Source organism: Ostrinia furnacalis, unplaced genomic scaffold (assembly GCF_004193835.3).
Source record: "Ostrinia furnacalis isolate ACB-3 unplaced genomic scaffold, ASM419383v2 OfSCF0588, whole genome shotgun sequence".
Lineage (NCBI taxonomy): Eukaryota > Metazoa > Arthropoda > Insecta > Lepidoptera > Crambidae > Ostrinia > Ostrinia furnacalis.
In genome coordinates this window covers 3,295-30,793 of record NW_021130827.1, presented here as the reverse complement: position 1 = coordinate 30,793, position 27,499 = coordinate 3,295, and the positions used below count along the sequence as shown (strand labels likewise).

At 37.5% G+C, this 27,499-nt stretch overlaps 1 protein-coding gene across 1 annotated transcript; it reads left to right on the top strand.

Annotated features, from left to right (window-relative positions):
• LOC114366234 (clavesin-1) lies at nucleotides 1-26,905 on the top strand. Its single transcript, XM_028323032.1, has 7 exons — nucleotides 1-425; nucleotides 11,052-11,205; nucleotides 22,175-22,269; nucleotides 23,111-23,255; nucleotides 23,822-24,015; nucleotides 24,934-25,085; nucleotides 26,244-26,905. The coding sequence occupies exons 2-7, from the start codon at nucleotides 11,052-11,054 to the stop codon at nucleotides 26,386-26,388; spliced, it is 885 nt and encodes a 294-aa protein (XP_028178833.1). The 5' UTR covers nucleotides 1-425; the 3' UTR covers nucleotides 26,389-26,905.
• The last annotated feature ends 594 nt before the right edge of the window (nucleotides 26,906-27,499 follow it).

The window sequence follows — 27,499 nt, the reverse complement described above, 5'->3', positions numbered from 1 at the left end:
CGCGCGCGCGGCCGACTACTGTCATCGGCTAGCAGCTTTAATTTCATTGCTTTATTTAAAAAAAAGTAAGACAAAGAAAAAAGTTTTCGCGCGTGAATTGCGAAGCCAGAAAAAAAGAAAAAAGTTTTTACTCTTCGATAAGTTTTTATTTAAAAAATTGCTGGCTGGCTGCACTGTGCGTGAAAAATAAAATCAAATTGGCGGGAATGGCCATAGTTTTTGATTATCTGTGATCTATTATAGTGCTAGTGTTGTTGCAACAAAATCGGAGTAAAATGTGTTGTGCAATTTAGTTTATTACCAGGAGCGCAGATTTGAAAGGCGATTGTGTGGGTCCTAGGGAATAGGGCTCAGCTAGTTATTTAGACACTAAGCTAGTGCTGACCTGTGGACTAGTTTACGAATTGGATTTATCATAAAACAAGGTAATTTTTTTTATTATTAAAGCAAGATCAGAACATATTGGCACTTGACTGAATATTAAGAAAATAATCGCAATCAATAGGTACAGCAATAAATCATCTTATTATTTTTTGTTCGACTGACGTCTTTCGATGAAACTTCGCCAACTAGTTTTGCAAGTTAACACTCTATTAATAGCCAATTGATACTTAATATCTGCCTATAACATTTGTTTGTTCTTCGTATTTAAAATCCAAAACATTGTCAACACTAAAGCTGAGTTGTACCACCTAGCTTTAACCGTAACAATGAAAATAAACGATGCTTTTTGTATGGAGTTTGACAGATTTTTAACGTTTGTCAAAATTAAAGTAAGATGGTACAACCCAGCCTAAGAGTTTTAAAATTCGCAAAGTTATAAGGTTTGGTAAATAAAAACAGATATTCGATTACTAACGATTCCACAAACTTTATTGTATTAAAGATCAAATGAATGCTTTTATTAAAATTAATGAACCACAGGCAATGTTTTAATACATATTATTGCCTATTAGTCTTTTATTACGCTATAAAATAAATCTAAAATGTGTAATTACTTAGATAAAGCACTCTAGTGTTAATTTTAAGATTTTGATTAAACGGCATAAAACCTTAAAGGCTAACAGACTAACTCTACCTTTACTTCTTTTTTATTTCCATATTATTTTTTAAACTTTCATCAGAGCCGCCCAGACAGGCTTAAAAATAATCTGTTTTCACGCAAGCTTTAATTAATATCATTTAATTTTCAGCCTCCCTACGTAACTAACATCAATTTCAATATTGGAAGATTATGTGACTGTGTTAGGCTGAGTTGCACAATCTAACTTTAACCGTAACTCTAATCATAACCGGTGTTTTTGTATGGAGTTTGACAGACTTTTGACTTTTTATTTGGCGGAAATCTGTTTTGATTTTTGTTAGAGTTAAAGTAAGATGGTGCTAGAAAGACATATTTCATCTTGATTGGCACCACACCTAGAGCTGCCTTCTATGTAGTTATACCATCGCATCATAGTAATCTAACTTCAGTGGATCCAATCAACCCATAGTCTTCCTGGTGCACTACCATTAGCCTCATTTTAGCACGCAGTAAACGCGTATTTAACATTTAGTCTAAAGCAGTGGTTCCCAAAGTTGTCTGGGCTACGATTAATCTAATACAGGTTTCCAAACTCGACCTATAGGAAATTTCGCCCGCTGCCCAAAAGGTTGGATCGGTAGGGTGGTGTGTCGTTCTACAGGCAGGGCCCACTCAATGTTCGCTCGCGACCCAATACTGGGTCGCGACCCATAGTTTGGGAAACCCTGGTCTAAAGCATTATCTAGATCCAATTAGAGATTAAATTAATTCCTTTTGCGTACGTTCACTTTAATATAATGATACTAAGATAAATCATTTTACGAAGGCTAGCTTTAGCGTGCATTTCTAACTTATGCTAATAAATAAGAAAGTTTGTAAAGAGGATAGTTTGCTACTTTTCACTCAAAACTATTAGACGGATTCTTATGAGACTCTACAATGTTTTATCTTTTAAACATCAGAAAGAACTATGTAGGTCTTAATTAATCAAAATCTGACAGGGCGAAGCCCTAGTAAATAAACTTAATGTAGTTTTGATTTTATGTCTAAATACTTAACAATAACGAAATAGGTAAATTTTTTTATCAAATTAGACAGATTATCTAAGATTTGACGCAAACTCAGGCGCGTACATTTTGAAGGCCTAATGTTTATCTACTTTTTGTATTACGTTGCCGCACAGAAACAGTTTGCCAATGGTGGTTTCATACCGTTATGCCTCGATAGCGATCGCACAACTAGTTTGCGACAATAATTGTCGAAGAATCTTGGGTTAACAGTAGGTCATGAGACTTAAGCATCTACTATTTTTTAATGCACCATTAGGCTTGGCCAGGCAGGCACTCCATAAGAGGGCCTTGTCCTGTGGCCGCGTATTTATTTTGCAATAGCTATTTAAATAAAATAGAGTTCCTAATTGCTACCATAACACAACTAAGGCATACTTTTTTAATTCGCCATTAAGTTTNGCCAACTAGTTTTACAAGTTAACACTCTATTAATAGCCAATTGATAGTTAATATCTGCCTGTAATACTTGTTTGATCTTCGTATTTAAAATCCAAAACATTGTCAACACGAAAGCTGAGTTGTACCACCTAGCTTTAACCGTAACAATGAAAATAAACGATGCTTTTTAGTTTTTTTTTTTTGTGTTCACGCATTTGAAGTCGGTTATATTTTTTTTAAAAGTTATAGATTATTGTATGACGTTTGACAGATTTTTAACGTTTGTCAAAGTAAAAGTAAGATTTTGCAACCCAGCCAGAGTTTTAAAATTCGCAAAGTTATAAGGTTTGGTAAAATAACAGATATTCGATTACTAATGATTCCACAAACAAACATGTTAAAGATCAAATGAATGCCTGTATGAAAATTAATGAACCACAGGCAATGTTTTAATATTATTGCCTATTAGCCTTCTACTACGCTATAAAATAAATCTAAAATGTGTAATTACTTAGATAAAGCACTCTAAAGTGTTAATTTACACATTTTGATTAAACGGCATAAAAACCCTAAAGGCTAACTCTGACTAACTCTACATTTAGGCTGAATGGCACGACCTAACTTTGACTTTAACTCTAACGATAACCGGTGATTTTTATGGAGTTTGACAGATTTTTGACGTTCGTCAAAGTTAAAGTNATCCCTAAGTAGAGGTAAGGGTCTATGAGAGCGAATTTACATTGAAATAGTTCAAAAATATAGTTCGTAATTGCTATCACTCTTCCGTAACAGCTGCGTGACGGAATTTCTGAATAAAAGTAACAAAAGGTGACTGTCAACTGAAGTGTAATGTAGAATATCGGTACAAAATACGATGAGAAGTGTAACGTTAAGAGTATTATTAAGAGGAATTTTGTTTTATTACCATTTTTATGACCAAAGACAATTAACAAAAACTTAAGAAAACTTAAAAATGAATGTTATTTACCCGATATGCCATACTCACGATTAAAATTAATGTGCCACTGCAACTTTTTACCACCTATCTTAAAGTAGGAGTGATGAACGGGACATTGTATAGTGCAACAACCTAACCTTCTCATATGAACACGCAGGTTCAGTAGCCTTCAACTAGATGGAATGCAACTTCGTACTTGAACCAGACTTATCATACTATAAGTACTAACTCAAACTTATTGTTGTGCAAATCTTAGGCTGAGTTGCACCACCCAACTTTAACAGTAACTATGACAATAACCGGTGTATTTTATATGGGGTTTGACTGATTTCTGACATTTGTTAAAGTCAAAGTAAGATGGTGCAACCCAGCCTTAGTAAGTTACTTGCTTAGCGCTTCTTGAACTTGCTAATTAGCAAGTTAAAAATCTGTATGCAATTTTTACGTTTAAATAACTGCCAAACATTGTGACTGCATTGAACCTAAAAAGTAAAGTCCTAAAAAAGTTTGAATACAGTCATATACCATAGTACATAATATCGCAGTCATGAATAGATAAGTTTAATTTAGAATTGCATTCAATTTTTGCACTACTAAATAAATCTATGCATATTCGCTCAAACGAGCGAGCGCCTTAAACGTTAAATTAGTATGGCAATAGGTTTACAATAGGAGCAAAACATTTCGACACCGAAACGAAGGAATAAACACTGCAATTGTCGCAATCAAATAACACGAACTTAGGTTTGCTACTTGAACGTACAACTTGACCTCTACATGCAAGGTAAAGTTTTATGAAGTTTTCTAAACGTGGGACTCCATAAAGTGGGCCACTTTATATTCTAGCGTTACTTGACCTTTGTGTTTTGGGTTAAGTAGTCTTTTAGTTCCCAAAGGGTTCGGCCTAGATTAGTTTGAGGTTGTCAAGTCCATATTACACAATACGTACCCATGTCATCGCAGGGGCTCAGCTTAGGTAGGCAGTATGATTAGATAATTGATTTAGGCCCATCAACTTCACTACATACGTACTTCGTTTCAGCCGAATGACATCCACTGCTGTACAAAGGCCTCCCTAGAATTCCCACAACAACCGGTCCTTCGCCGCTCACATCACATACCTACTTATGACTGTTAAAATGGATCACTTACTGCGTTTTGAACTAGTCTGTCTTCTAGATTTGAGACGAAAGAATCATCATTTGGTAGGTGGATCTAAACCAATTCAACCTTTATCAGGTCATCGATCACTTACTTAACACCAAGTACGATTGCGGTCAAATACCTGCCTTGTCCTGCATAAAAAATCAACTAATGCAAACACTGACTTTTAAATAAAAACGACTACAAGATTTTTAGCTTGAACATAGAACGCACTTAAAAACTTTAAGTCTTATTCCCATCTTCACATCACGCTACAACCATATTGAAGTAGGAAATAGCACTTCCATAGCTCCATTGTGTAAAAGGAAGCCAAAGTCATTAACATAGCTTGAAGAGTTCAGGGGATCAGGTATTTGCCATTCGTTTTTGTGAAAAAAGTGGCATTAGAAATTTTAGTGTCACGAGAACACACAAAACTATAGAAAGTTGCTTCTCATACCGCAACAATACATTTTGCAACTTTTTGTCGTTTGTAGATGAAAGTATACGTTACATACTCGTATTAGTAACCACCTCAACACACACAAGCTTTATGTATATTTACATATAAATTACCTACTTACTTTAGTTCAGAATTTACCTGTAACATTTAATACTTAGGACCGAAACTTTTATCTGAGAATAACATCTGGTATAACTGACATATTGACAGTAAAAATTAATCTCAGAATAAAGAGTCAGTTTTGACTTATTTCCCATACTGAAACTGTCAATGTGTCAGTTATACCAGATATTATTCTCAGATAAAAGTTTCGGGCTAATTCTAGAGCTACTTGTACTTCGATGAACAACAAAGTTCGTAATGCTTGCTTAAAACAACCTTCCACATACCTAACTGTGCTTATCTTTTACTCGGTTCTCTCGGTATTCCAACCTACCTCAACATAACATAGAGTTAAAGTTTTACACCAAATACCTCCGATCCGACCTGGGAAGATCCACGAGTACTTACGAGTTCACCTATGAAGATAGAGTCGACTTTAGAAAGCACAGTTATGATACTTTCACCAAACATCGCTGGTTACATTAATCAACTACCGCAGGCGTTATTGTAGGGTTGCCTCTACATTGTCGAAGTAATAAACAATGGTAAATATTTTATTAACATTTTACACAGCGTCGTCTCGTCCCAGACTAAGCAAAGTTTATAATGTAGGTACAGGACAAAATATATAACTGTAAATGTACGGGAATCTAAATAGCTACCAAATAATAGTAACTACCCGCACTAGTAACGAAACACCAAGTAAATAAGCGTGTGGTAGCAAACAGGTCATCGAATGCATCAGCACACATCGTCATAAATCCATCCTTTCTAAAAATTGTATCTTGATAAATCTGGATACTCGTTAAATTAAAACTAAGGCTNCTTCACCCTATTAGATAATTGATTTAGGCCCATCAACTTCACTACATACGTACTTCGTTTCAGCCGAATGACATCCACTGCTGTACAAAGGCCTCCCTAGAATTCCCACAACGAACGGTCCTTCGCCGCTCACATCACATACCTACTTATGACTGTTAAAATGGATCACTTACTGCGTTTTGAACTAGTCTGTCTTCTAGATTTGAGACGAAAGAATCATCATTTGGTAGGTGGATCTAAACCAATTCAACCTTTATCAGGTCATCGATCACTTACTTAACACCAAGTACGATTGCGGTCAAATACCTGCCTTGTCCTGCATAAAAAATCAACTAATGCAAACACTGACTTTTAAATAAAAACGACTACAAGATTTTTAGCTTGAACATCGAACGCACTTAAAAACTTTAAGTCTTATTCCCATCTTCACATCACGCTACAACCATATTGAAGTAGGAAATAGCACTTCCATAGCTCCATTGTGTAAAAGGAAGCCAAAGTCATTAACATAGCTTGAAGAGTTCAGGGGATCAGGTATTTGCCATTCGTTATTGTGAAAAAAGTGGCATTCGTAAATTATTAGTGTCGTGAGAATACACAAAACTATAGAAAGTTGCTTCTCATACCGCAACAATACATTTTGCAACTTTCTGTCGTTTGTAGATGAAAGTATATGTTACATACTCGTATTAGTAACCACACACACAAGCTTTACGTATTTACATATAAAGTACCTACATACTTTAGTTCAGACTTTACCTGTAACATTTAATACTTAGGCCCGAAACTTTTAACTGAGAATAACTTCTGGTATAACTAACTGACACATTGACAGTTTCAGTATGGGAAATAAGTCAAAACTGACTCTTTATTCTGAGATTAATTTTTACTGTTGTTTGGCCGAAAAGGGTGGATTCGGCCAAACAACAAAAGTTACATAATTCTAGAGCTACTTGATTTACAACATTATTCGATGAACAACAAAGTTTGTAATGCTTGTTTAAAAACTACGTTCCACATAATATGTAAATATTGTTTTTTTTGTATATAGTATAGTTTTTAAGTTTGTAAAATACCTGTACAAATTTAGTTTGTTGTTCTGAATAAAGTAAAGTTGCATACGAAAAAAAAAATGCGCTCATCTTTTACTTGGTTCCCTCGGTATTCCGACCTACCTCAACATAACGACATATTAAAGTTTTACACCAAATACCTCCGATCCGACCTGGGAAGATCCACGAGTACTTACGAGTTCACCTATGAAGATAGAGTCGACTTTAGAAAGCACAGTTATGATACTTTCACCAAACATCGCTGGTTACATTAATCAACTACCGCAGGCGTTATTTAGGGTTGCCTCTTCATTGTTCAAGTAATAAACAATGGTAAATATTTTATTAAAATTTTACACAGCGTCGGCTAGTCCCAGACTAAGCAAACTTGTACTATCGGATATCGGGTATCGGACAAAAGATATAACATAAGTAAATGTACGGGAATCTAACTAGCTATCACCATATTATAATAAGTAGATAACTACCCGCACTAGTAACGAAACACCAACAAGATGTGTGGTAGCAAACAGGTCATCGAATGCATCAGCCCATATCGTCATAAATCCATCCTTTCTAAAAATTATATCTTGAAAAATCTGAAAACTACGGCTGGGTTGCACCATCTTACTTTAACTTTGACAAACGTCAAAAATCTGTCAAACTTCATACAAAAATCGGTTATCGTTAGTAATTGTTAAAGTCGTAATGCAACTCAGCCTTAGACTTCATTTGCGTGGTTTGTCCTAAACGTCACATAAAATTCTTTACATTATAAGTATAAAAATTGTCTGTATTTGGGTAGATTCGACCAAACAAGAGTAAATATAAATCTCAGAATAAATTGTCAGTTATTCTACATTTTGACATAATATTTCCCATACTGAAAATGTCAGTGTGCCAGTTATACCAGGAGTTATTCTCGAATAAAAGTTTGGTCGAATCGGGCCTAAGTTGGTCAAGTTGGTAGCCCTGCCTTCCGGGCGTAGAGATGGTAGCGTGTCAAGTTCAAGTATAGTGGAACGGGTTTCGAAGCGGCCAGACTATACGTGGCAAGTCGTTTGATAAGTATGCTATTTTATGTATGCCATGTAAAAGTACTACAAAAAATAATTTTGTCTGTAGAGCTCTAGAATTCTAGATACTGAATAACAAGCAATGTATATTATTACACTAAGACTAGGCGCAAACCATCGATTTTTAGTTGGCCGATAGTTGGGCCCGATTCTAATTTGTATGAAGAATCGGCCAAATCGAATCTGCGTATTGTGCGCACTTCCATACATGCCCATACTGATCAACTGCCCGACTAAACTATCGGCCGACGAAAAATCGATGGTCTGCGCCTAGGCTAAGTTACTGCGCTTCAATTACGATCGAAAAATTAATGGTAAGGTTTTTAATTTGCAAGGAAAAGTTGTGTCCATCATCCTACTCATACCTAACAACACATTTATTTTATTTCTAAAACAACATAATGTACGTATACAGATACGCTAATCTAATTTTTGTTATGTTAACCAAAATTGTAACTACTCTGTTGTAATACAATTAATAAATTAACTTGACTTTCGGACAGACCTTGCTTGCATCTTGCAACATGTAATACACATTTGATACAATTTCATAGCTTCTCAACATTTCGAGTCACGTCTTCAATTCCCCCACAAATTCTATTCAGGTTGTTAAATGTATCGATTTCAACAACAAAATATAGTAACTGCCCGTTTTTTGTATGCGCCAGGGGTTATGTTTTTTATCGACGAATTCACATAGGCCTTTAGTGACACAACCAAACAAATATCTATGCACTATAATTCGTAGAAAATCCCCTTTAGATTACAAGAAAGAGCTAAACATGATTACAATCGTTTTATACAAGTAGTTCTGCCTGCGATTCTCATCCAAAGCTGTACAGAATAAACCTAACATATGATTTTTAAATTGGGGACGTCTAGGCCATATGTTGAGAACCACTGATGTGCAATTTGAAAAAACCTTACTACAAGAAAAATGTGTATTGCGCTAAACATATCATTTCATTTCGGTCGTAACTACATAAGTAATTACATGTTGTAAAACATAAGGGCTTGATGAGGAAACATTTGTATTTTGTAACAATTTAATTTGATTTTCCGAAATGGTTAACGAAAAACGAGTTCTAGCAAAATACAAGTTTTTAAAAGGATCTCTACATTGTAGAGTCAAACTCGAAGCAATCCAAAAAAATATTTAATGTGTCTAAAACAAGCAAGCATTGCTTTATTCCCACAATCTTTCCAAATATTCATTAACAAAGGTTAATAGAGCCTTAATATTAATATTTTTTCTTTAATGACTGTATAGCGCTATAGAGGCAAAAAGCCCTCTTAAGTACGTCTTAATTATTTTCTTAGAATTCCTAATCTAATCACATTATGGCATGACATTAATGTTGTTCTCATACTAAATCTTTGTATTTAATTCCACTGAACTTCGCACTCAGACACCAAAAAACGTTCAAGGTCGTCAGCCAAGTACATAGCTGAACGTCTATCGTCGACAGTACGTCAAACTTTTCTAAAATAGCACCTAACTAAAAGGGCAGGCCTCCTAATAGGTGGACCGACGATCTGGTAAAGGTCGCGGGAAGAGCCTGGATACGGGCAGCGCAGGACCGTTCATTGTGGAAAACCTTGGGAGAGGCCTTTGTCCAGCAGTGGACTTTATTTGTCTGAAACGAACGAACGAACGAAAAGTGCTAAAGATGCCACAATATTTGACTTTAGTGTGCCGCCTTCCGTATTGGTAGATATACTTATTATTGCCTTTGGGGTAGAAAGGTTCTCGAGTGGCGACCACGGAGAATCCTTCGGGCTGGTTTTTATCCAGTTGTGGACTCATTTTTCTGAAACAAACGAAATAAACAACATTATAATAATTTATTACTATGGCTTCGGGTATAAAAATCGCACCATGCAGGATCAAAATCTACGACTGTAGCTCACATTGAAGCCATCAGGCTTGGCCATCAATGATATAACGATAAAACTAATGAGTATCCTTCACAATTACATCATAATACAGTAAATTGTACAGTATCCACGGTTATTATGGCATTAGCAGGTAATAAAGTGTTATGCCATGCTGGTATGCCACAAATTACTTTAATAGCTATGGTTATGCACTAGTATTGCACCATTGTGGCGATAGTACCTTGTCAAATTGTCACTAAATTGTTATATTTTTATTTAACGACTTAAGACACCCTAAAACCTACAATGTCGGTAATTAAGGGTTTTTTATAGTGTCATTATTTGTTTTTCTAATGTGATTTCATATAAAGTTACTTTTTACCAAATTCATGCAATTTGCAACACACACAAACCTCAAAACTATAATAAATCAGACACATCAAGGAAATTGGCGCTTAATCCGCTTCATCTCAACAAAGCTGATTAATCAGCAAAGAACAATAAAGACTACGGACTGACATTCTTCTTTCTTTTATCTGAACCAGTGCATCTGATATAAGATCAATTAATGCTCTATGTTCCTCTTTCTATACAAAGTATAGAGGACAATCATGTTTTGAAAAAGTATGTCTTAAATTGGTCGGCTCCACTACCCAATTGTCTTGGTATACCGCTACCTTGATTGAAGTAAACTTCACATGGTTATCCCTTTGATGCGTGGAAACCATTAAAAGATTCGATGCACATGACTGATGTAACGGCGTTCGAACCCGCGACCTCTGACTTAGAAGTCCAATGGGCCTAGAATTCTGGAATTGCTTACCTCTGGTGTTTTTTTAACTAGGCAGTTACAGTGCTTATTGTAGCTAATTTGAAATTAAAACTGTTACGAATGTCACTTTGCCCAGTAGGCACGCGATAACCCCATACATTTGTTGTCTAAAATCATCGATAGGATTTTATATCATGGCGCGCATCCTATCCTGGCTGGTTGTATTTCGCGAAACACTAGTTTGCAGTGACTAGCATGGTTCTAATTAAAAATAAATTCCTCACTAAAAATCTTCCTCATCGTCTTCCAGATGGTGCTATCAGACTGGTTCAAGGAGATCGCGTACAAGGCAGAGCTGGACCGCCATGACGACCCTGAAGGACAGGAGGTGGCCTACGCCCTTTGCGGGGAGAGGCCGGAGACCATTGCCAGGAATATTGAGGACCTCAGGAATATGATCTATGGTTGGCATATCAGTATAATCAAATACAATATTTTTTATTGACGAGATTGCTAGCAAGTACCATATTTACGAGTCTCCGATATTTCGGCACTGTTGCACGCGCCATGATCACGGATGTACCTACATGGTAGCAATCCCGTCAATAATTATTCTATGTGACCATGAAAGTTTAAAACAATATGAGATCAAACATGCAAAGCTAAAGCAAGCTAAAACGGCAATATGGCGGAGTAAATAAGTTTTTAATGAAAATACATCTTGGTGTTTATTTACGATGTGTGGGGCGCCCACTCCATTTGAAAATCTTAAAAGCTCAAGCTGAAAAGCTAGTCTAAGCTTAGTTAACGACCTTGTGTATGTGTCCTTACATGTGTACTGCCATAGACTAAAATTACGATGATAAACATAATTTTGATTATTTACAATAACAAAATGCAATTCTACTTAGCTATATTAGGTAATTCTCTCTTTTGAATACTTACTTATAACCTTGGTTGAATATTTATGTAACAGCTATGCTTTGTACGAAGGGACCTCGTAGTTCTAGCTTTGAATTTCTTTTTTTAAACGGATAAACTCTTGATCTGTATCTAACCATATTTTCTTAAGATGAATATCGTTGTGGGTCCTATAACTTTCAATTAGATAAAATAAAGCAAATAAGGTAAAATACTTTTGTGGGCAGTAGCTTTCAAATTCCACCAGGTTGTAAATGTATCCAATAAACACTGTTTACGACAGCCATTTATGAATCCATACAATCTCAAATATTTATTCAGAAATTACAATGGCCTTAGTGGCTCTATCGTAACACAGAGAAAGCTAGAAAGCTGTCACCTACACGTTTCTATAAATACGTGAGTTCCACTCAAACGTTAGATAAAACTAGACAAACAAACAAAATTTGCAAATCTAGGTCTTTTGATACTTTATTACTAACTTACCTACTTTCACATAGCGCGATTATCATAAGATCATTAAGGCAGGGTTGCACCATCTAACTTTGACATTAACAAACTTCAAAAATCTGTCAGACTCCATACAAAAAACACCAGTAATCGTCAAAGTTACGGTCAAAGTTAGGTGGTGCAACTCAGCCTTAGACTCCATTGCAGGAGGACGACTCTACTATTATAAGTATCTAACGGGTGTTTTTTAGAGGTACGTTAAAATTGCCTTCGCAAATTCTAAACATGTTACTTTCCGGTTCTTAATTTATTATTCCGAAAATTTGGCTTGCTGGTAGAAACTAGCCATCGAACATAATAATTCGTATAATTATGAGAACTAGCCATGTCAAACTACTGGCTACAATATACATTATAATTAATTATCCTAAGTTTTGAAATGAAATGATGTTGTTATAAATTTCAGGACTGACCATGATCATTGAACTTGGAACCCATTTAGATCTCACTTTTTTTGCCGTTTAATTCAACAACCAAGGCATATAATAATATTGAACTTGGCTCTCATTTCACATTTATATTTTTGATAGGTCTAATCTAAAGAAAAAAGACTTACTAAGCCTTATNTCTTAACTTTGACAAACGTCAAAAGTCTGTCAAACTCCATACAAAAAACACCGCTTATCGTTATAATAGTTACGGTCAAAGTTTGGTGGTGCAACTCAGCCTAAGACTTCATTTGCGTGGTTTGTCCTAAACGTCTTTTATTTTCTATTGGTACAAAATTGTCTGTATTAATGTAGAGTCTAAACTAAGAAGTTGGTAGCCCTGCCTTCCGGGCGTAGAGATGGTAGCGTGTCAAGTTCAAGTATAGTGGAACGGGTTTCGAAGCGGCCAGACTATACGTGGCAAGTCGTTTGATAAGTATATGATATTTTATGTATGCCATGTAAAAGTGCTACAAAAAAATTATTTTGTCTGTAGAGCTCTAGAATTCTAGATACTGAATAACAAGCAATGTATTTTATTACACCACTCACAGCGCTACAATTACGATCGAAAAATTAATGGTAAGGTTTTAAATTTGCAAGGAAAAGTTGTGTCCATCATCCTACTCATACCTAACAACACATTTATTTTATTTCTAAAACAACATAATGTACGTATACAGATACGCTAATCTAATTTTTGTTATGTTAACCAAAATTGTAACTACTCTGTTGTAATACAATTAATAAATTAACTTGACTTTCGGACAGACCTTGCTTGCATCTTGCAACATGTAATACACATTTGATACAATTTCATAGCTTCTCAACATTTCGAGTCACGTCTTCAATTCCCCCACAAATCCTATTCAGGTTGTTAAATGTATCGATTTCAACAACAAAATATAGTAACTGCCCGTTTTTTGTATGCGCCAGGGGTTATGTTTTTTTATCGACGAATTCACATAGGCCTTTAGTGACACAACCAAACAAATATCTATGCACTATAATTCGTAGAAAATCCCATTTAGATTACGAGAAAGAGCTAAACATGATTACAATCGTTTTATACAAGTAGTTCTGCCTGCGATTCTCATCCAAAGGTGTACAGAATAAACCTAACATATGATTTTTAAATTGGGGACGTCTAGGCCATATGTTGAGAATCACTGATGTGCAATTTGAAAAAACCTTACTACAAGAAAAATGTGTATTGCGCTAAACATATCATTTCGTTTCGGTCGTAACTACATAAGTAATTACATGTTGTAAAACATAAGGGCTTGATGAGGAAACATTTGTATTTTGTAACAATTTAATTTGATTGTCCGAAATGGTTAACGAAAAACGAGTTCTAGCAAAATACAAGTTTTTAAAAGGATCTCTACATTGTAGAGTCAAACTCGAAGCAATCCAAAAAAATATTTTATGTGTCTAAAACAAGCAAGCATTGCTTTATTCCCACAATCTTTCCAAATATTCATTAACAAAGGTTAATAGAGCCTTAAATGTGTAAAATACATTACTAATCCTATTTAATATCTTTGATACCAAATAAATATTTTTTCTTTCTTTCTTTAATGACTGTGTAGCGCTATAGAGGCAAAAAGCCTTCGTCGTGACAGTGCTTAAGTACATTTTAATTATTTTCTTAGAATTCCTAATCTAATCACATTATGGCATGGCATTGATGTTGTTCTCGTACTAAATCTATGTATTTAATTCCACTGAACTTCACACTCAGACACAAAAAAGTTTCAAGGTCAGCCAATTACATAGCTGAACGTCTAGCGTCGACAGTACGTCAAACTTTTCTAAAATAGCACCTAACTAAAATGGCAGGCCTCCTACTAGGTGGACCGACGATCTAGTAAAGGTCGCGGGAAGAGCCTGGATGCGGGCAGCGTAGGACCGTTCATTGTAGAAAACCTTGGGGGGAGGCCTTTGTCCAGCAGTGGACGTTATTTGGCTGAAACAAACGAACGAACGAAAAGTGCTAATATTTGACTTTTGTGTGCTCCCTTTCTTACTGGTACCTAAATACTCTTAATATAGATCTAGCCTTGGAGGCAGAAAGGTTCTCGAGTGGCGACCACGGAGAATCCTTGGGGTTGGTCTTTATCCAGTAGTAGACGGCAGAACTGACGGCCGATGGGGCAGCATGGTTCTGGAGTGGAAGCCGCGTACCGGAAAACGCAGCGTGGGACCAAGATGGACCGACGACATCATAAAGGTAGCAGGAAGGCGCTGGACGCAGGCCGCTACCAAACGGGCAACATGGAAAGCATTGGGGGAGGCCTATGTTCAGTGGACGTCCTATGGCTGAGATGATGATGATGACGATGATGGACGTCATTTGGCTAAAACAAACGAAATAAACAACATTATAAAAATTACCTCGGCTTTGGTTATAACGAAATTTTGCGCCATTAAGGATCAAAATCCACGACTGTAGCTCACATTGAAGCCATCAGGCTTGGCCATCAATGATATATAACGATAAAACTAATGAGTATCCTTCACAATTACATCATAATACAGTAAATTGTACAGTATCCACGGTTATTATGGCATTAGCAGGTAATAAAGTGTTATGCCATGCTGGTGTGCCACAAATTACTTTAATAGCTATGGTTATGCACTAGTATTGCACCATTGTGGCGATAGTAGCTTGTCGAATTGTCACTAAATAGTTATATTTTTATTTAACGACTTAAGACACCCTAAAACCTACGATGTCGGTAATTAAGGGTTTTTTATAGTGTCATTATTTGTTTTTCTAATGTGATTTCATAAAAAGTTAAATGATGACGACACTGTTTCACCAGGTTCATGCCATTTGTAACACACACAAACCTCAAAACGATAATAAATCAGACCCATCAAGGAAATTGGCGCTTAATCCGCTTCATCTCAACAAAGCTGATTATTTAATCAGTTCCAATTAGGTCCAACCGTGGACTGTCATTTTTTTTTAAATATTTGTTCTTATATTATTATCTGAACCAGTGCATCTGATATTGGATCAATTAATACTCTATGTTCCTCTTTCTATACAAAGTATAGAGGACAATCATGTTTTGAAATAGTACTTCTTTAATTGGTCGGCTCCACTACCCAATTGTCTTGGTATACCGCTACCTTGATTGAAGTAAACTTGCCATGGTATCCCTTTGATGCGTGGAAACCATTAAGAGATTCGATGCACATGACTGATGTAACGGCGTTCGAACCCGCGACCTCTGACTTAGAAGTCCAATGGCCCTAGAATTCTGGAATTGCTTACCTCTGTTGTTTTTTTAACTAGGCAGTTACAGTGCTTATTGAAGCTAATTTGAAATTAAAACTGTTACGAAATATGTCACTTTGCCCAGTAGGCCCGCTAGATTTTACGCGATAAGCCCATACATTTGTTGTCTAAAATCATCGATAGGATTTTATATCATGGCGCGCATCCTATCCCGGCTGGTTGTATTTCGCGAAACACTAGTTTGCAGTGACTAGCATGGTTCTAATTAAAAATTAACTCCTCACTTAAAACCTTCCTCATTGTCTTCCAGATGGTACTATCGGACTGGTTCAAGGAGATCGCGTACAAGGCAGAGCTGGACCGCCATGACGACCCTGAAGGACAGGAGGTGGCCTACGCGCTTTGCGGGGAGAGGCCGGAGACCATTGCCAGGAATATTGAGGACCTTAGGAACATGATCTATGGTTGGTATATCACTATAATCAAGCATAATTATTATTACTGACGGGATTGCTACCACGTACCTTATTTACGAGCCTCCGATATTTCGGCACTGTTGCAAGCGCCATGATCACGGAGGTACCTACATGGTAGCAATCCCGTCAATAATAATTATTCTATATGACCATGAGAGTTTAAAACAATATAAGATCAAATATGCAAAGCTAAAGCAAGCAACGGCAATATGGCGGAGTAAATAAGTTTTTAATGAAAATACATCTTGGTGTTTATTCACGATGTGTAGGGCGCCCACTCCATTTGAAAATCTTAAAAGCTCAAGCTGAAAAGCTAATCTAAGCTTAGCTGTGGATCTTGTGTGTGTGTCCTTACATGTGGACTGCCATAGACTAAAATTACGATGATAAACATAATTTTGATTATTTACAATGCAAAATTAGCTATATTATGTAATTCTCTCTTTTGAAGACTTACTTATAACCTTGGTTGAACATTTATGTATAGCTATGCTTTGCACCGAAGGGACCTCGTAGTTCTAGCTTTGAATTTCTTTTTTTAAACGGATAAACTCTTGATCTGTATCTAACCATATTTTCTTAAGATTAATATCGTTACGGGTCCTGTAACTTTCAATTAGACAAAATAAAGCAAATAAGGTAAGAGACTTTTGTGGGCAGTAGCTTTCAAATTCCACCAGGTTGTAAATGTATCCAATAAACACTGTTTGCGACAGCCATTCATGAATCCATACAATCTCAAATATTTATTCAGAAATTACAATGGCCTTAGTGGCACTATCGTAAACACAGAGAAAGCTAGAAAGCTGTCACCTACACGTTTCTATAAATATGCGAGTTCCACGCAAACGTTAGACAAAACTAGACAAACAAACAAAACTTGCAAATCTAGGTCTTTTGATACTTTATTACTAACTTACCTACTTTCACATAGCGCGATTATCATAAGATCATTAAGGCAGGGTTGCACCATCTAACTTTGACATTAACAAACGTCAAAAATCTGTCAAACTCCATACAAAATACACCGGTTATCGTTATAGTCACGGTTAAAGTTAGGTGGTGCAACTGAGCCTAAGACTCCACTGCAGGAGGACGACTCTAATATTATAAGTATCTAACGGTTGTTTTTTAGAGGTACGTTAAATTGCCTTCGCAAATTCTAAACATGTTACTTTCCGGTTCTTAATTTATTATTCCGAAAATTTGGCTTGCTGGTAGAAACTAGCCATCGAACCCAATAATTCGTATAATTATGAGAACTAGCCATGACCTTAGGCTACAAATTATATTATCCTAAGTCATAAGAAGAAAACATATTTTATATGTTGTTATAAATAAATTTCAGGACTGACCATTGTACTTGGCACCCATTTAGGTCTCACTTTTTTGCCGTTTAATTCAACAACCAAGGCATATAAAATATTGAACTTGGCTCTCATTTCACATTTATGTTTTTGATGGGTCTAATCTAATAGAAAAACGACCTACCAAGCCCTATAATCCTCATATTAAGCTAGGACTAGCAAAAAGGGAAAAGTGTCCCTCAACATTGAACTATTTGGGACATCTTCGTTAGAATCCCATTAGAACCTTCGACCATCAATCTCTGTCCCCGGCCGGGTGTCCCCAGGGGCAAAATAAGATACTTTTATTTCCGTAGACATTTTAATGAATACTACGAATAAAAATAATTCAAGTATTTTCCTGCAATCACTGAGTCATAGACCTTTTTGTCTCTTATGCTTTTTGTAAACTGTAAATGAAACCTGTTTTGAGACAAATAAATACTTTTTATTCTATTCATTTTTGGGGAAACATTTCAAATGAAAATCACTTTTTATGTATTTCAGTGTGCTTGTGACAATTTGGCGAAAAATTGTAAAATGAATTATGATAATTCCCTCCCTTATTTTATAAATTACGAGTATATGCCATGTGAATAAAATACTGTTTCCTTTAAAAATTCTAAAAAAAGAAATGCTACACTAGAGCTATACTTTAGGCTCTCTCAAAACTATTCCTTAACCCTGTTATCAAGGTGGAATATGACTAAACCAATACTATAGAAATTCATTCTTGGCATCTAAACAAACAGCGTAACGTAAACAAACACTTGTTCGAATACAAATTTGGCTGCAAGAATACGTGATCAGTGAGTTTACATTAGGTGTGCTCGCTAGCGACTGGGTAAATAAGTATGGTAATGTACAGCGCCCGTAGCGGTTACTTTCAAGAACTAAAATCTTCATAGATTTATTGACGTACTCATCATCATCATCATCTCAGCCATAGGACGTCCACTGCTGAACATAGGCCTCCCCCAATGCTTTCCACGTTACCCGGTTGGTAGCGGCCTGCGTCCAGCGCTTTCCTGCTACCTTTATGATGTCGTCGGTCCACCTTGTGGGTGGACGTCCCACGCTACGCACTCGCTAGCAAGCATACCTAACTATGAGTATCATGGTAAGCACACTGCGCAGAAAGGTGTCTAACTATACATAGTAATGGCGAGACATTCCCTGCCTGAATTATTTATATCGTTGCCGTGTCAAACGCATCGCTGCGCTTCGACAATGCGTCCTAGAAAGAGCTGTTTTACACAGTACTATTATTATCATCATGTTATGTAACTTCCATCTGGTTCTTTGAAAAGTACGAATAGTAATGATATTGAATATCTTTTAAGAGCTGTAAGAAAAACGCGACTCTCCCAAAGATTTTGTATTGCATTGGTAACTCTATATCGTCGTCAGGTAGAGAACTTGATGGACATCATATTGATTTCAAAATTACTAAAACAGTTTTTTTTATCCACAACGAGAAACGGCTTGCATCTCACACCACAACTCACACGATGGAAAGTCAGGCCGAAGTTCGAAGCGACGTTCACTTGGAATCCTCAACTACAGATTTTAGACATTGCTGTTTCAGGGCAAGAATAAAGGGTTTTTAAGGAAGTTTTATCTGGGAATTAGAATTGAATAATGCTAAGTGCTGTTTCGGTTTTGGACTTTAACAGTAAAAAAACTATGAACAAATATTTTTTCACTACTTTAGGTTTTTCATGGCCAAGTATGCGTGCAACGTTTAGACACTTGCGCAAGTCTGATGGCAGTTTAAATCGCTGTAGTTTTTTGCGTTTAGCGCAAACATTACATCCATGTCAGAAAAGCAATCCGGACAGTCGGTGACAAAGTGTCATCAGATTTTTTAAGAATTTTTTTTATTCACAAAAGAATTATAATTTTCATTCCTAACTACTAAATCTTGTGATGATATTCAATGAAGTACAAGTACACTAGACCACAAGGAAAATTCCAGTACTTAAGTATGTTTTGTTTCATAAAGCTAGGTCAGGTACTTTTGAAGCTTATTTAGAGAAAATATTATCTAAATAATCTTTTCTCTAAATAATCGACCCTTTTTCTTTGCGGTAAAATACACACAAAAAAATACACTGGGTATTTTATCATGTTTCCTAATTTTCACATATAAATTTTACAACTAAAATGTAAAAGAAAACGATCTCCAGATATGTAATAACTTTAAAGAATAAATTTGACGTTTTATAATATTATTTTCAACTCAACTCAATTATAAATACTATAAACGATAAAATGCTAAATGGAAAAAGACTTGTATTAAACATTCTTCATTCGTTCTTTGATATTACCTCACACAGCCCATAAAAGAAAGTAGTTTTTATTTATTTACCGACCATCATAACATTTTCTATTCAAGTATCTCTCCAGCAGAGAAACTGTTGATATAGTGTTATTTCAACAATAACACAAAGCAAACATTATTTTGTAGGCGTACTAATGGCACTTACCACATATACTCGCGTTCATACAAAAAATCAAACAAATGGATGTACAGTCAACCGCATACAATTTTTCATTTTCCACCTGTAACCCACTGTATAATATAGCGTATTTTTCTTGCATGTTTTCGCGGATGACTGTTTTCATTTTCATGGTCACTATGTAATGAATACTAATTTCGTTGTCTCAAAAAATACCCGAACATTGCGTTGCAAAGTAATTTAGGTTTTGGATGAATGGACAGTCGTTTTTAGCACATGATACTATTTATTTGACAAAATAGCACTTAAATCATTACAAGATGCCATACGCCCCTATTCACAAACATTACTATAAGGTCTCACAGTGCACGTGGACGCACAGGGTGCCACACGAACCAATCACAGAGCTCTATTCAACGTTGTGCGTTCGATTTTTTGCTTCACTTAAGCAAGCATCGTTTGTGAATACGGGCTCTATACTTAGAATAGGAACCCCTTTCCCTAAAATCTTCCAATGCTGAAGTTTTGTCACAATTTAGAGCGTTTATCAGCCATTATAAGCAATTTGAATTCATTACTATCTCGTGTGACTAATTAGCCTAATTAATGATAATCATCGACTGAGATTGGTTTTCTGGGTTAGCTATTTATAGAATTGTTATTGAACCACAGCATGCACAGCGAGAGGATGTGTGCAGTTATGAACCTCCGAAGTAGCGTCCTGCTTACATAACTTGAGGGAAGTGCAATGGCCTGACACCCGTATTCACAAACGATGCTTGCTTAAGTGAAGCAGCAAATCGAACGCACAGCGTTGAATAGGGCTCTGTGATTTGTTCGTATGTGACCCAATTGTAAACACTTAATATGCAATAAAAATTTTGAATTTGAATTTATGTGACCCAGTACGTCCAAGCGCACTGTGAAACCTCGTAGTATAGTGCGCCGATTTCTTCAGGATGAACCGACAATCTCTTCAGAGCTATCACAAACAATGACTTAAGAGTAAGACCATATACTTGGCAATGCCCGTAAATGGTTTTAAAACACACCAGCCCCGTGCTGAGATAAACAAAATTAGGAAAACTAATAATAAATATTTATTCACTTAAACAACCCAGTAATTTACAACATTATTAATTAGTAGAACTACCTACGTTACTCTAGGGTTAGTTTAAATGTTTGTGAATACGGGCGTAAGTTTTACAAGCAGGGAATTTAACCGTAATCTTGCTAATCATTTACGAGTATGTAACACTAGCTCTTACTAGCGTTGCTATTTCTTGGACAGAAAAAGTGGAAGTTTCCCAAAAGTGTTACTAGTCACACGTAAAAACTTTAAAAGCACAATTAATAATTTCCCCAACTTATGAAATGATCCAACCTTCATCGCCTAGGTGTTTATTTTGCACCATGTTTCTTGCCCTTTAAATAATAATAGTTTGGATGGAGTCAAAGATTCTGTATTAAGATTTTATAGAGACCTATAAATATTATGACTTTATAAAGAGGTAATGAACCAAAGATAATTAGCTAATACTCGATAACTAATCAGTTGACTTACTTACGATGCCAATTTCAAAGGAATGGGTTTGCACTACTTTTAGCTTCGAAGAAATAAATTAAAAGATACAATTCTTATGCAATATCCAGGACACGGCAACTGAACTGGTACATTACGTAATTATTGTGCAGAACATCTTGGTAATAACTTCTAGAATTAATTTATTTTTTAATAGAATTTAAGAAATATTTAAATAACACCTTAATTTTAATAAGCCTACCTATGCTGGTATTTCAATTTTATATGATTTATTAATTTTATTCTACACCCTTTAGGATATTATTAGAATCAAGAAAAAGTCCAGCCTACTAAGATACTAACCAGCGCAAGATCGGTCGTTGTACTTAAATCCTTGAAACCTTCGTCAGCTGCAGTGGCCGTCTTTTGTTTGAACGACCGAACTTTGTATTTACGATTTTATACTCATTTATTATAATGATGTTGTTTTTCAATCAGACTATTCTTTCATATTCCAGCAAGAGGAGAATGCCAGCCACCGCGCATGGACGACGCATTTCTGCTGCGATTCTTGCGCGCGCGACGCTCTGTGCCCGCGCGGGCGCACAGACTGGTTAGTGACACCATATTAATATTCTCAGTCAAAGAACATTCCCTGCTGGAAAAAGCCTAGGCCTCCACAATTATTTCCACAACGACTGGCCCTCACTGCCCCCATCCAGGAGCTTCTCTTCACCAGATTGTCGACCCACCGATGCAATCACCACTCGAGAACTTTATGCCCCACCCACTGCCACTTAAGTCTGGCAGTTTTGCGGGCTATATCGGTTACTTTGGTTTCCCTGCAGATATCCTCAATAATTCAAATTAAATCAAGGAAACTCAGAGCATAGCACGCTCCATCACCCTCGCATCGCTTTTAATTACTAAAGCCTGGTCCGTGAGCACGTAGAATCCCGTCCAATGACCCCAAGCTACCCATCCTTATCGCTCGCGCGTAATTATATTGCTGTCGCGACTGTGCGACGCGCGCCCGCAGTGAGTGTGCGAGCGCGACAGCAACATAATTACGCGCGAGCNAGCTACCCATCCTTATCGCTCGCGCGTAATTATATTGCTGTCGCGACTGTGCGACGCGCGCCCGCAGTGAGTGTGCGAGCGCGACAGCAACATAATTACGCGCGAGCGATAAGGATGGGTAGCTTGGGGTCATTGGACGGGATTCTACGTGCTCACGGACCAGGCTTTAGTATGGATGAATCTTAAGCTTCAACCACACCAACGGGTGCTGGCGCGATCAAAGGCCAATGACAGGTTGCGCGACCCATGACTGTCCGCGCGACCTGTCATTGGCCTATGATCGCGCCGTGATCGCGCCGCCGATGGCGATCTGCACGCTTTGGTGTGGTGGAGGCATTATAAAGAAGCAATTCAAATTCTTACTTTTCCAACAGCTGGTCCGCTACTGCACCTTCCGGGAACAGCATCCGCACTTATGGCGCGAGGTGGACTGGTTCAGCCTGACGAGACTGGGCTGCGTCTACGAGGGAGTGCTCTTTGACAGACCTGATGTTGGCAGGCTCATCATCTGCAGGCTAGGTGAGCTGGCATTCAACGCTGTTTTTGTGGTGATGGTGAATCTTCTGATACTTACGAGTTGTGTTCTGAAAGTAATGAATATGGGATATTTCAAGCCATCACAAAAATCTGAAAAAAATTGGGCAGGTAGTTTAATTCTTAACTAAAAACTGGTAAAAAAATTCATTTAAGTTCACCATTGCGTTTAAGAATTACATTCACCTGACCACGACCAGTCTGATGATTTTCTTGACTCTCCAAAAAGGCCTAAAAAGGACACTGCCTCGACACCCCTCGTACATACAGGTCTATGCTAACTTACTTAACTCCTTTGTAGTCTAGTGGATTTCTCAGAAATTCGGAATATGTTTATACGGCTGGAGGATACTACTGCTTGAACCTGGCTGTCAGAATAGAAATATTCCATACCTTGTAGGGCAAAGATTGTAACCGCAGTTATTGTTTTAGTTATTAGAAGAGAAAAAGTTTTTTGAAGAGACGTTTTTTAAAAGCTTGGCATTCATTTTTGTTATAGGATAAGTTAATTCAGTGCTGCACCTTTCTGAAATCTCCTGCTTGTATTCCAGGCCGATGGGACCCCGACAAGGTCCCAGTAGACGACCTAATCCGCGGCTGCTTACTACTGCTGGAAGTAGGCATCATGCAGCCGAAGCTGCAAGTGCTGGGAGGAACGGCGTTGATCGACTGCGAGGGCATCACCATGAAACACTTCAGACAACTCTCGCCCGCCATCGCTCTGCAGGCCATGAACGTTATGGGCGTAAGTTCTGTGTCTTGTAGGCTAATCCACGGCTGCTTACTGCTGCTAAAAGTACTGTGTATAATTGTAAAAATTAAAAATATTTTAGTTTTGTTCGTCTTCACCAAAGGACATCCTCTGCTGGAAAATGTGTGACCTCTGCGTCTGAAGCAGGTGGTCCTACCACTAGACCACAAAGGCGGTTGAATAGAGCAACAAAGAACTGAGCGAGCGAGATGTCACTAGCAGCAACACTGTGTGATAAGAAGAGATGCGTGTTGCCTTCGTCGTCACGTCAAACAGAAACATTTTTTTCAGAGACAGTTCTGAACTGGCATGCAGTGGCAGGCTGAAAATTTGAACTCTCAGATATTTTCAGATTTTACGTGAGTGAAATCGTGGATGTTTATGAGAAAAGTGCTTCAGAAACGTGATGTCTGGTTCAGTGATTGATTTATTGTACAAAACAGTGAAATAATCCTGACACTGACACACCAGTTTCACGCAAAATTGGTTTCGTTTGACAGCTCGTGGTTGTTGCTCTATTCCGAAGGAATATTAACTTTATAGGCTGGAATGAAACCGCCTCTGTGGTCTAGTAACCGCCTTTGTGGTCTAGTGGTAAGACCACCTGCTTCAGACGCAGAGGTCCCGGATTCGATTCCCGGTGGGGGAAGATTTTTCTGTTCGGTTTGTGGTAGGGCTTGTTCTAAGTCCGCCTGGCTAGCTCCCACCATCTTATCTGTCGCCATAACAACAATGTTAACAGCATTGTTGTGTTCCGGTAGTTAGAGGTAAGATAGCCAGTTCGTCTGTGGTTGAGGATTCCGGGTGAAGCTCGCTTCCACCTGATCATCACTTACCATCAGGTGAGATACAAGCCAAGAGCTTCCTCGTTGTGGATAAAAAAAATGACGCTGATGATCATTTGGTCCGCAGTTCGCGTTCCCGCTTCACCAGCGCGGGGTGCACGTCATCAACTGTTCGCGCATCTTCGAGACGCTGTTCCACGTCTTCCGTCGGTTCGCGCCGGCTGATGACCTGTGGAAACGCGTCCACTTCCACGGGTACGACTTGAGCTCGCTGCAGAGGTGAGTTGTTCATAAATACAGGTTGACTTTGTAAATAGTGTCCAATTTTTTTAATAAGCTTTATAGTTCCACCTGTTCCGCCGATTCGCACCGGCCGACGACCTACGACATGAGCTCGCTGCAGAGGTAATTTTTTCATAAATACCGGGTGATTGTAAATAGTATCCAATTTTTGTAATAAGCTCTATAGTTCCACGTGCTCCGCCGGTTCGCGCCAGCCGATGACCTGTGGAAGCGCGTCCACTTCCACGGGTACGACTTGAGCTCGCTGCAGAGGTGAGTTGTTCATAAATACAGGTTGACTTTGTAAATAGTGTCCAATTTTTTTAATAAGCTTTATAGTTCCACGTCTTCCGCCGGTTCGCGCCGGTTGTTGGATACGTTGTGATAAAAGAAGTAATCAATTATACTGTTTTAGCCTAGGCGCAAACCACTGACTTTTAGTTGGCCGATAGTCTTGGGATGGACATGTATGAAAATGCGCACATTAGATACACCAATTTGATATCGCCCGATTCTTCATATAAATAAAAATCGGGCCCAAGGCCCAACTATCGGCCAACTAAAACTATTGGACTGAGACCGGAAGCTCGAAAATCACTTTCCCGTGAAAATGCTCTTTCTCACACAATGTTCGAAACTTCGCATAATACAAAGGCGCCACAGCTAATGCCATCTAGCGAATATGTTAGAATACACAACTCAGCTTGCAACGCAACTGGCGCTTTCGGTGTAATGGCGTTGACCTATTGTACCCATAGATGTCAGAATTTCAGAAAACTTCTTCGTACCAAAAATATGAGGGTTCCGATTTATTCGTCCAAGGTTCCGAAGAAAGATGTTTTTTTTCTGACAATAAAGTGACTGCCTTTCTTTTCCTACTTTCAGCAGTGGCCTACCTTATTATCCCTTATTAGTAGGTTTAAAATTCAATAATTGACTTGACTTTTAAGGTCCTATGTTCCTTAGATGGGGCAGAGGGCGTCAACAACAGTCCTCCATCGCGTTCGGTCTTGAGCTTCGCGTTTGATCTCGCTCCAAGTCTTGCCATTTTTCTTCGCCTAGTCTGCTACCGTAGCAGAAAATTATATTGGGGGCATGTGTATTAACATGTAGGATTCACTTTTGACCCTTTCTCACCTATTTCATCACTTCCAGACACATCGCCCCCGAGTGCCTGCCCAAGAGGTACGGAGGACACCGAGACGAAGTATCGCTGGAGCAGTGGCTGACGAAGATCAGGAAGTACAAGAACAAGGAGTTCGACAGCGACATGAGGAGCCTCGGATATTACGCTGATTAGGAACTACTTCAGTAAACCGTGCTACTAATATCATAAATGACGATATGTAAAGTTTGTGTGGATGACGAACTACACTATGCGCCACTGGCGCAGTTACACTATGCGCGGAATTGATCGAACTGAAGCGAGAAACCGCACAGAAGAATGGGCGATTCGATCAATTTCGCGCATAGTGAAACTGCGTCATAGCCCAATCGGAAGGCTAACTGCCAAACAGCTCCACGAGACTAATCTAACCTAGTAAGGATGGATGGATGAATGTTGATTTCTTAAGCCCAGAACAGACGATGAAACGCAACTGCAACGAAACTGCAACTGCTACTTGCTTTTGAGTTGCATCTAAGTTTCTGCCATAGCGTCCGTTGAGAGACCACACATGACGCGACCAGTTTGAAACTTTCACTTTCAGTTTGATTCATCAGAATCTTCAGAAAGTTGCAGTATCGTTGCAGTTGCGTTTCACCATCTGTTCTGGGCCTTACTCTTTCCGGATTTCGATGAAACGTTAAAGTAATGTTTAATTTATAGGGGAGAGTTCGGTATATTGTACCGCCGGGTAAATTGTACCACCCTCATATTTCGTAAAGTATTTATTGAATGTCTGTAATTGCAACACTCAGTGATACACAACTAAATTCAACTGATATCGGCCATGTGGTTTTTGCCGTGACAACAAACACGTGTGTTTTATTTTAAAAAGTATTTTTTCATTGTTTTCAAGTAACTTTTGACAATGCAAGTTTAGTTTGTAATTTTGTTAAATTTAATCACAGGGTGTTTCTAATATATTATTTAGAAGCGTAAATTAGTGTGGATTACAATTATTTGAAACATTTTTCGGTATTTATAAGCTATATTTTTTTCCGATTTTTTAAAAGCACTATCACCTAGTCGGCTAAATTGTACCACATCAAGTTGTATGGAAATTTACCAAAGGATTTTGAATTTTTTTTTAGTAAATCATATTTTGAAGTTATAATAGCGTAGTTATGTTTGACTAACAATAAATGAAAGCAAAAGACTGGCAAAGTAGATTAGGTACAAGTGTGCGTTACGATAATTGGAATTACAAAACTTTTACTCAAAATCGTGATAACGTGTAAAACAATAT

Bases quoted from the DNA above. Each gene is read 5' to 3' on its own strand.
- LOC114366234 (XM_028323032.1), top strand. From the start codon at position 11,052: ATGGTGCTATCAGACTGGTTCAAGGAGATCGCGTACAAGGCAGAGCTG. The intron at 23,256-23,821 runs GTGAGCTGGCAT...CTTGTATTCCAG, and splicing joins GCTCATCATCTGCAGGCTAG to GCCGATGGGACCCCGACAAG. The intron at 25,086-26,243 runs GTGAGTTGTTCA...CATCACTTCCAG, and splicing joins GACTTGAGCTCGCTGCAGAG to ACACATCGCCCCCGAGTGCC.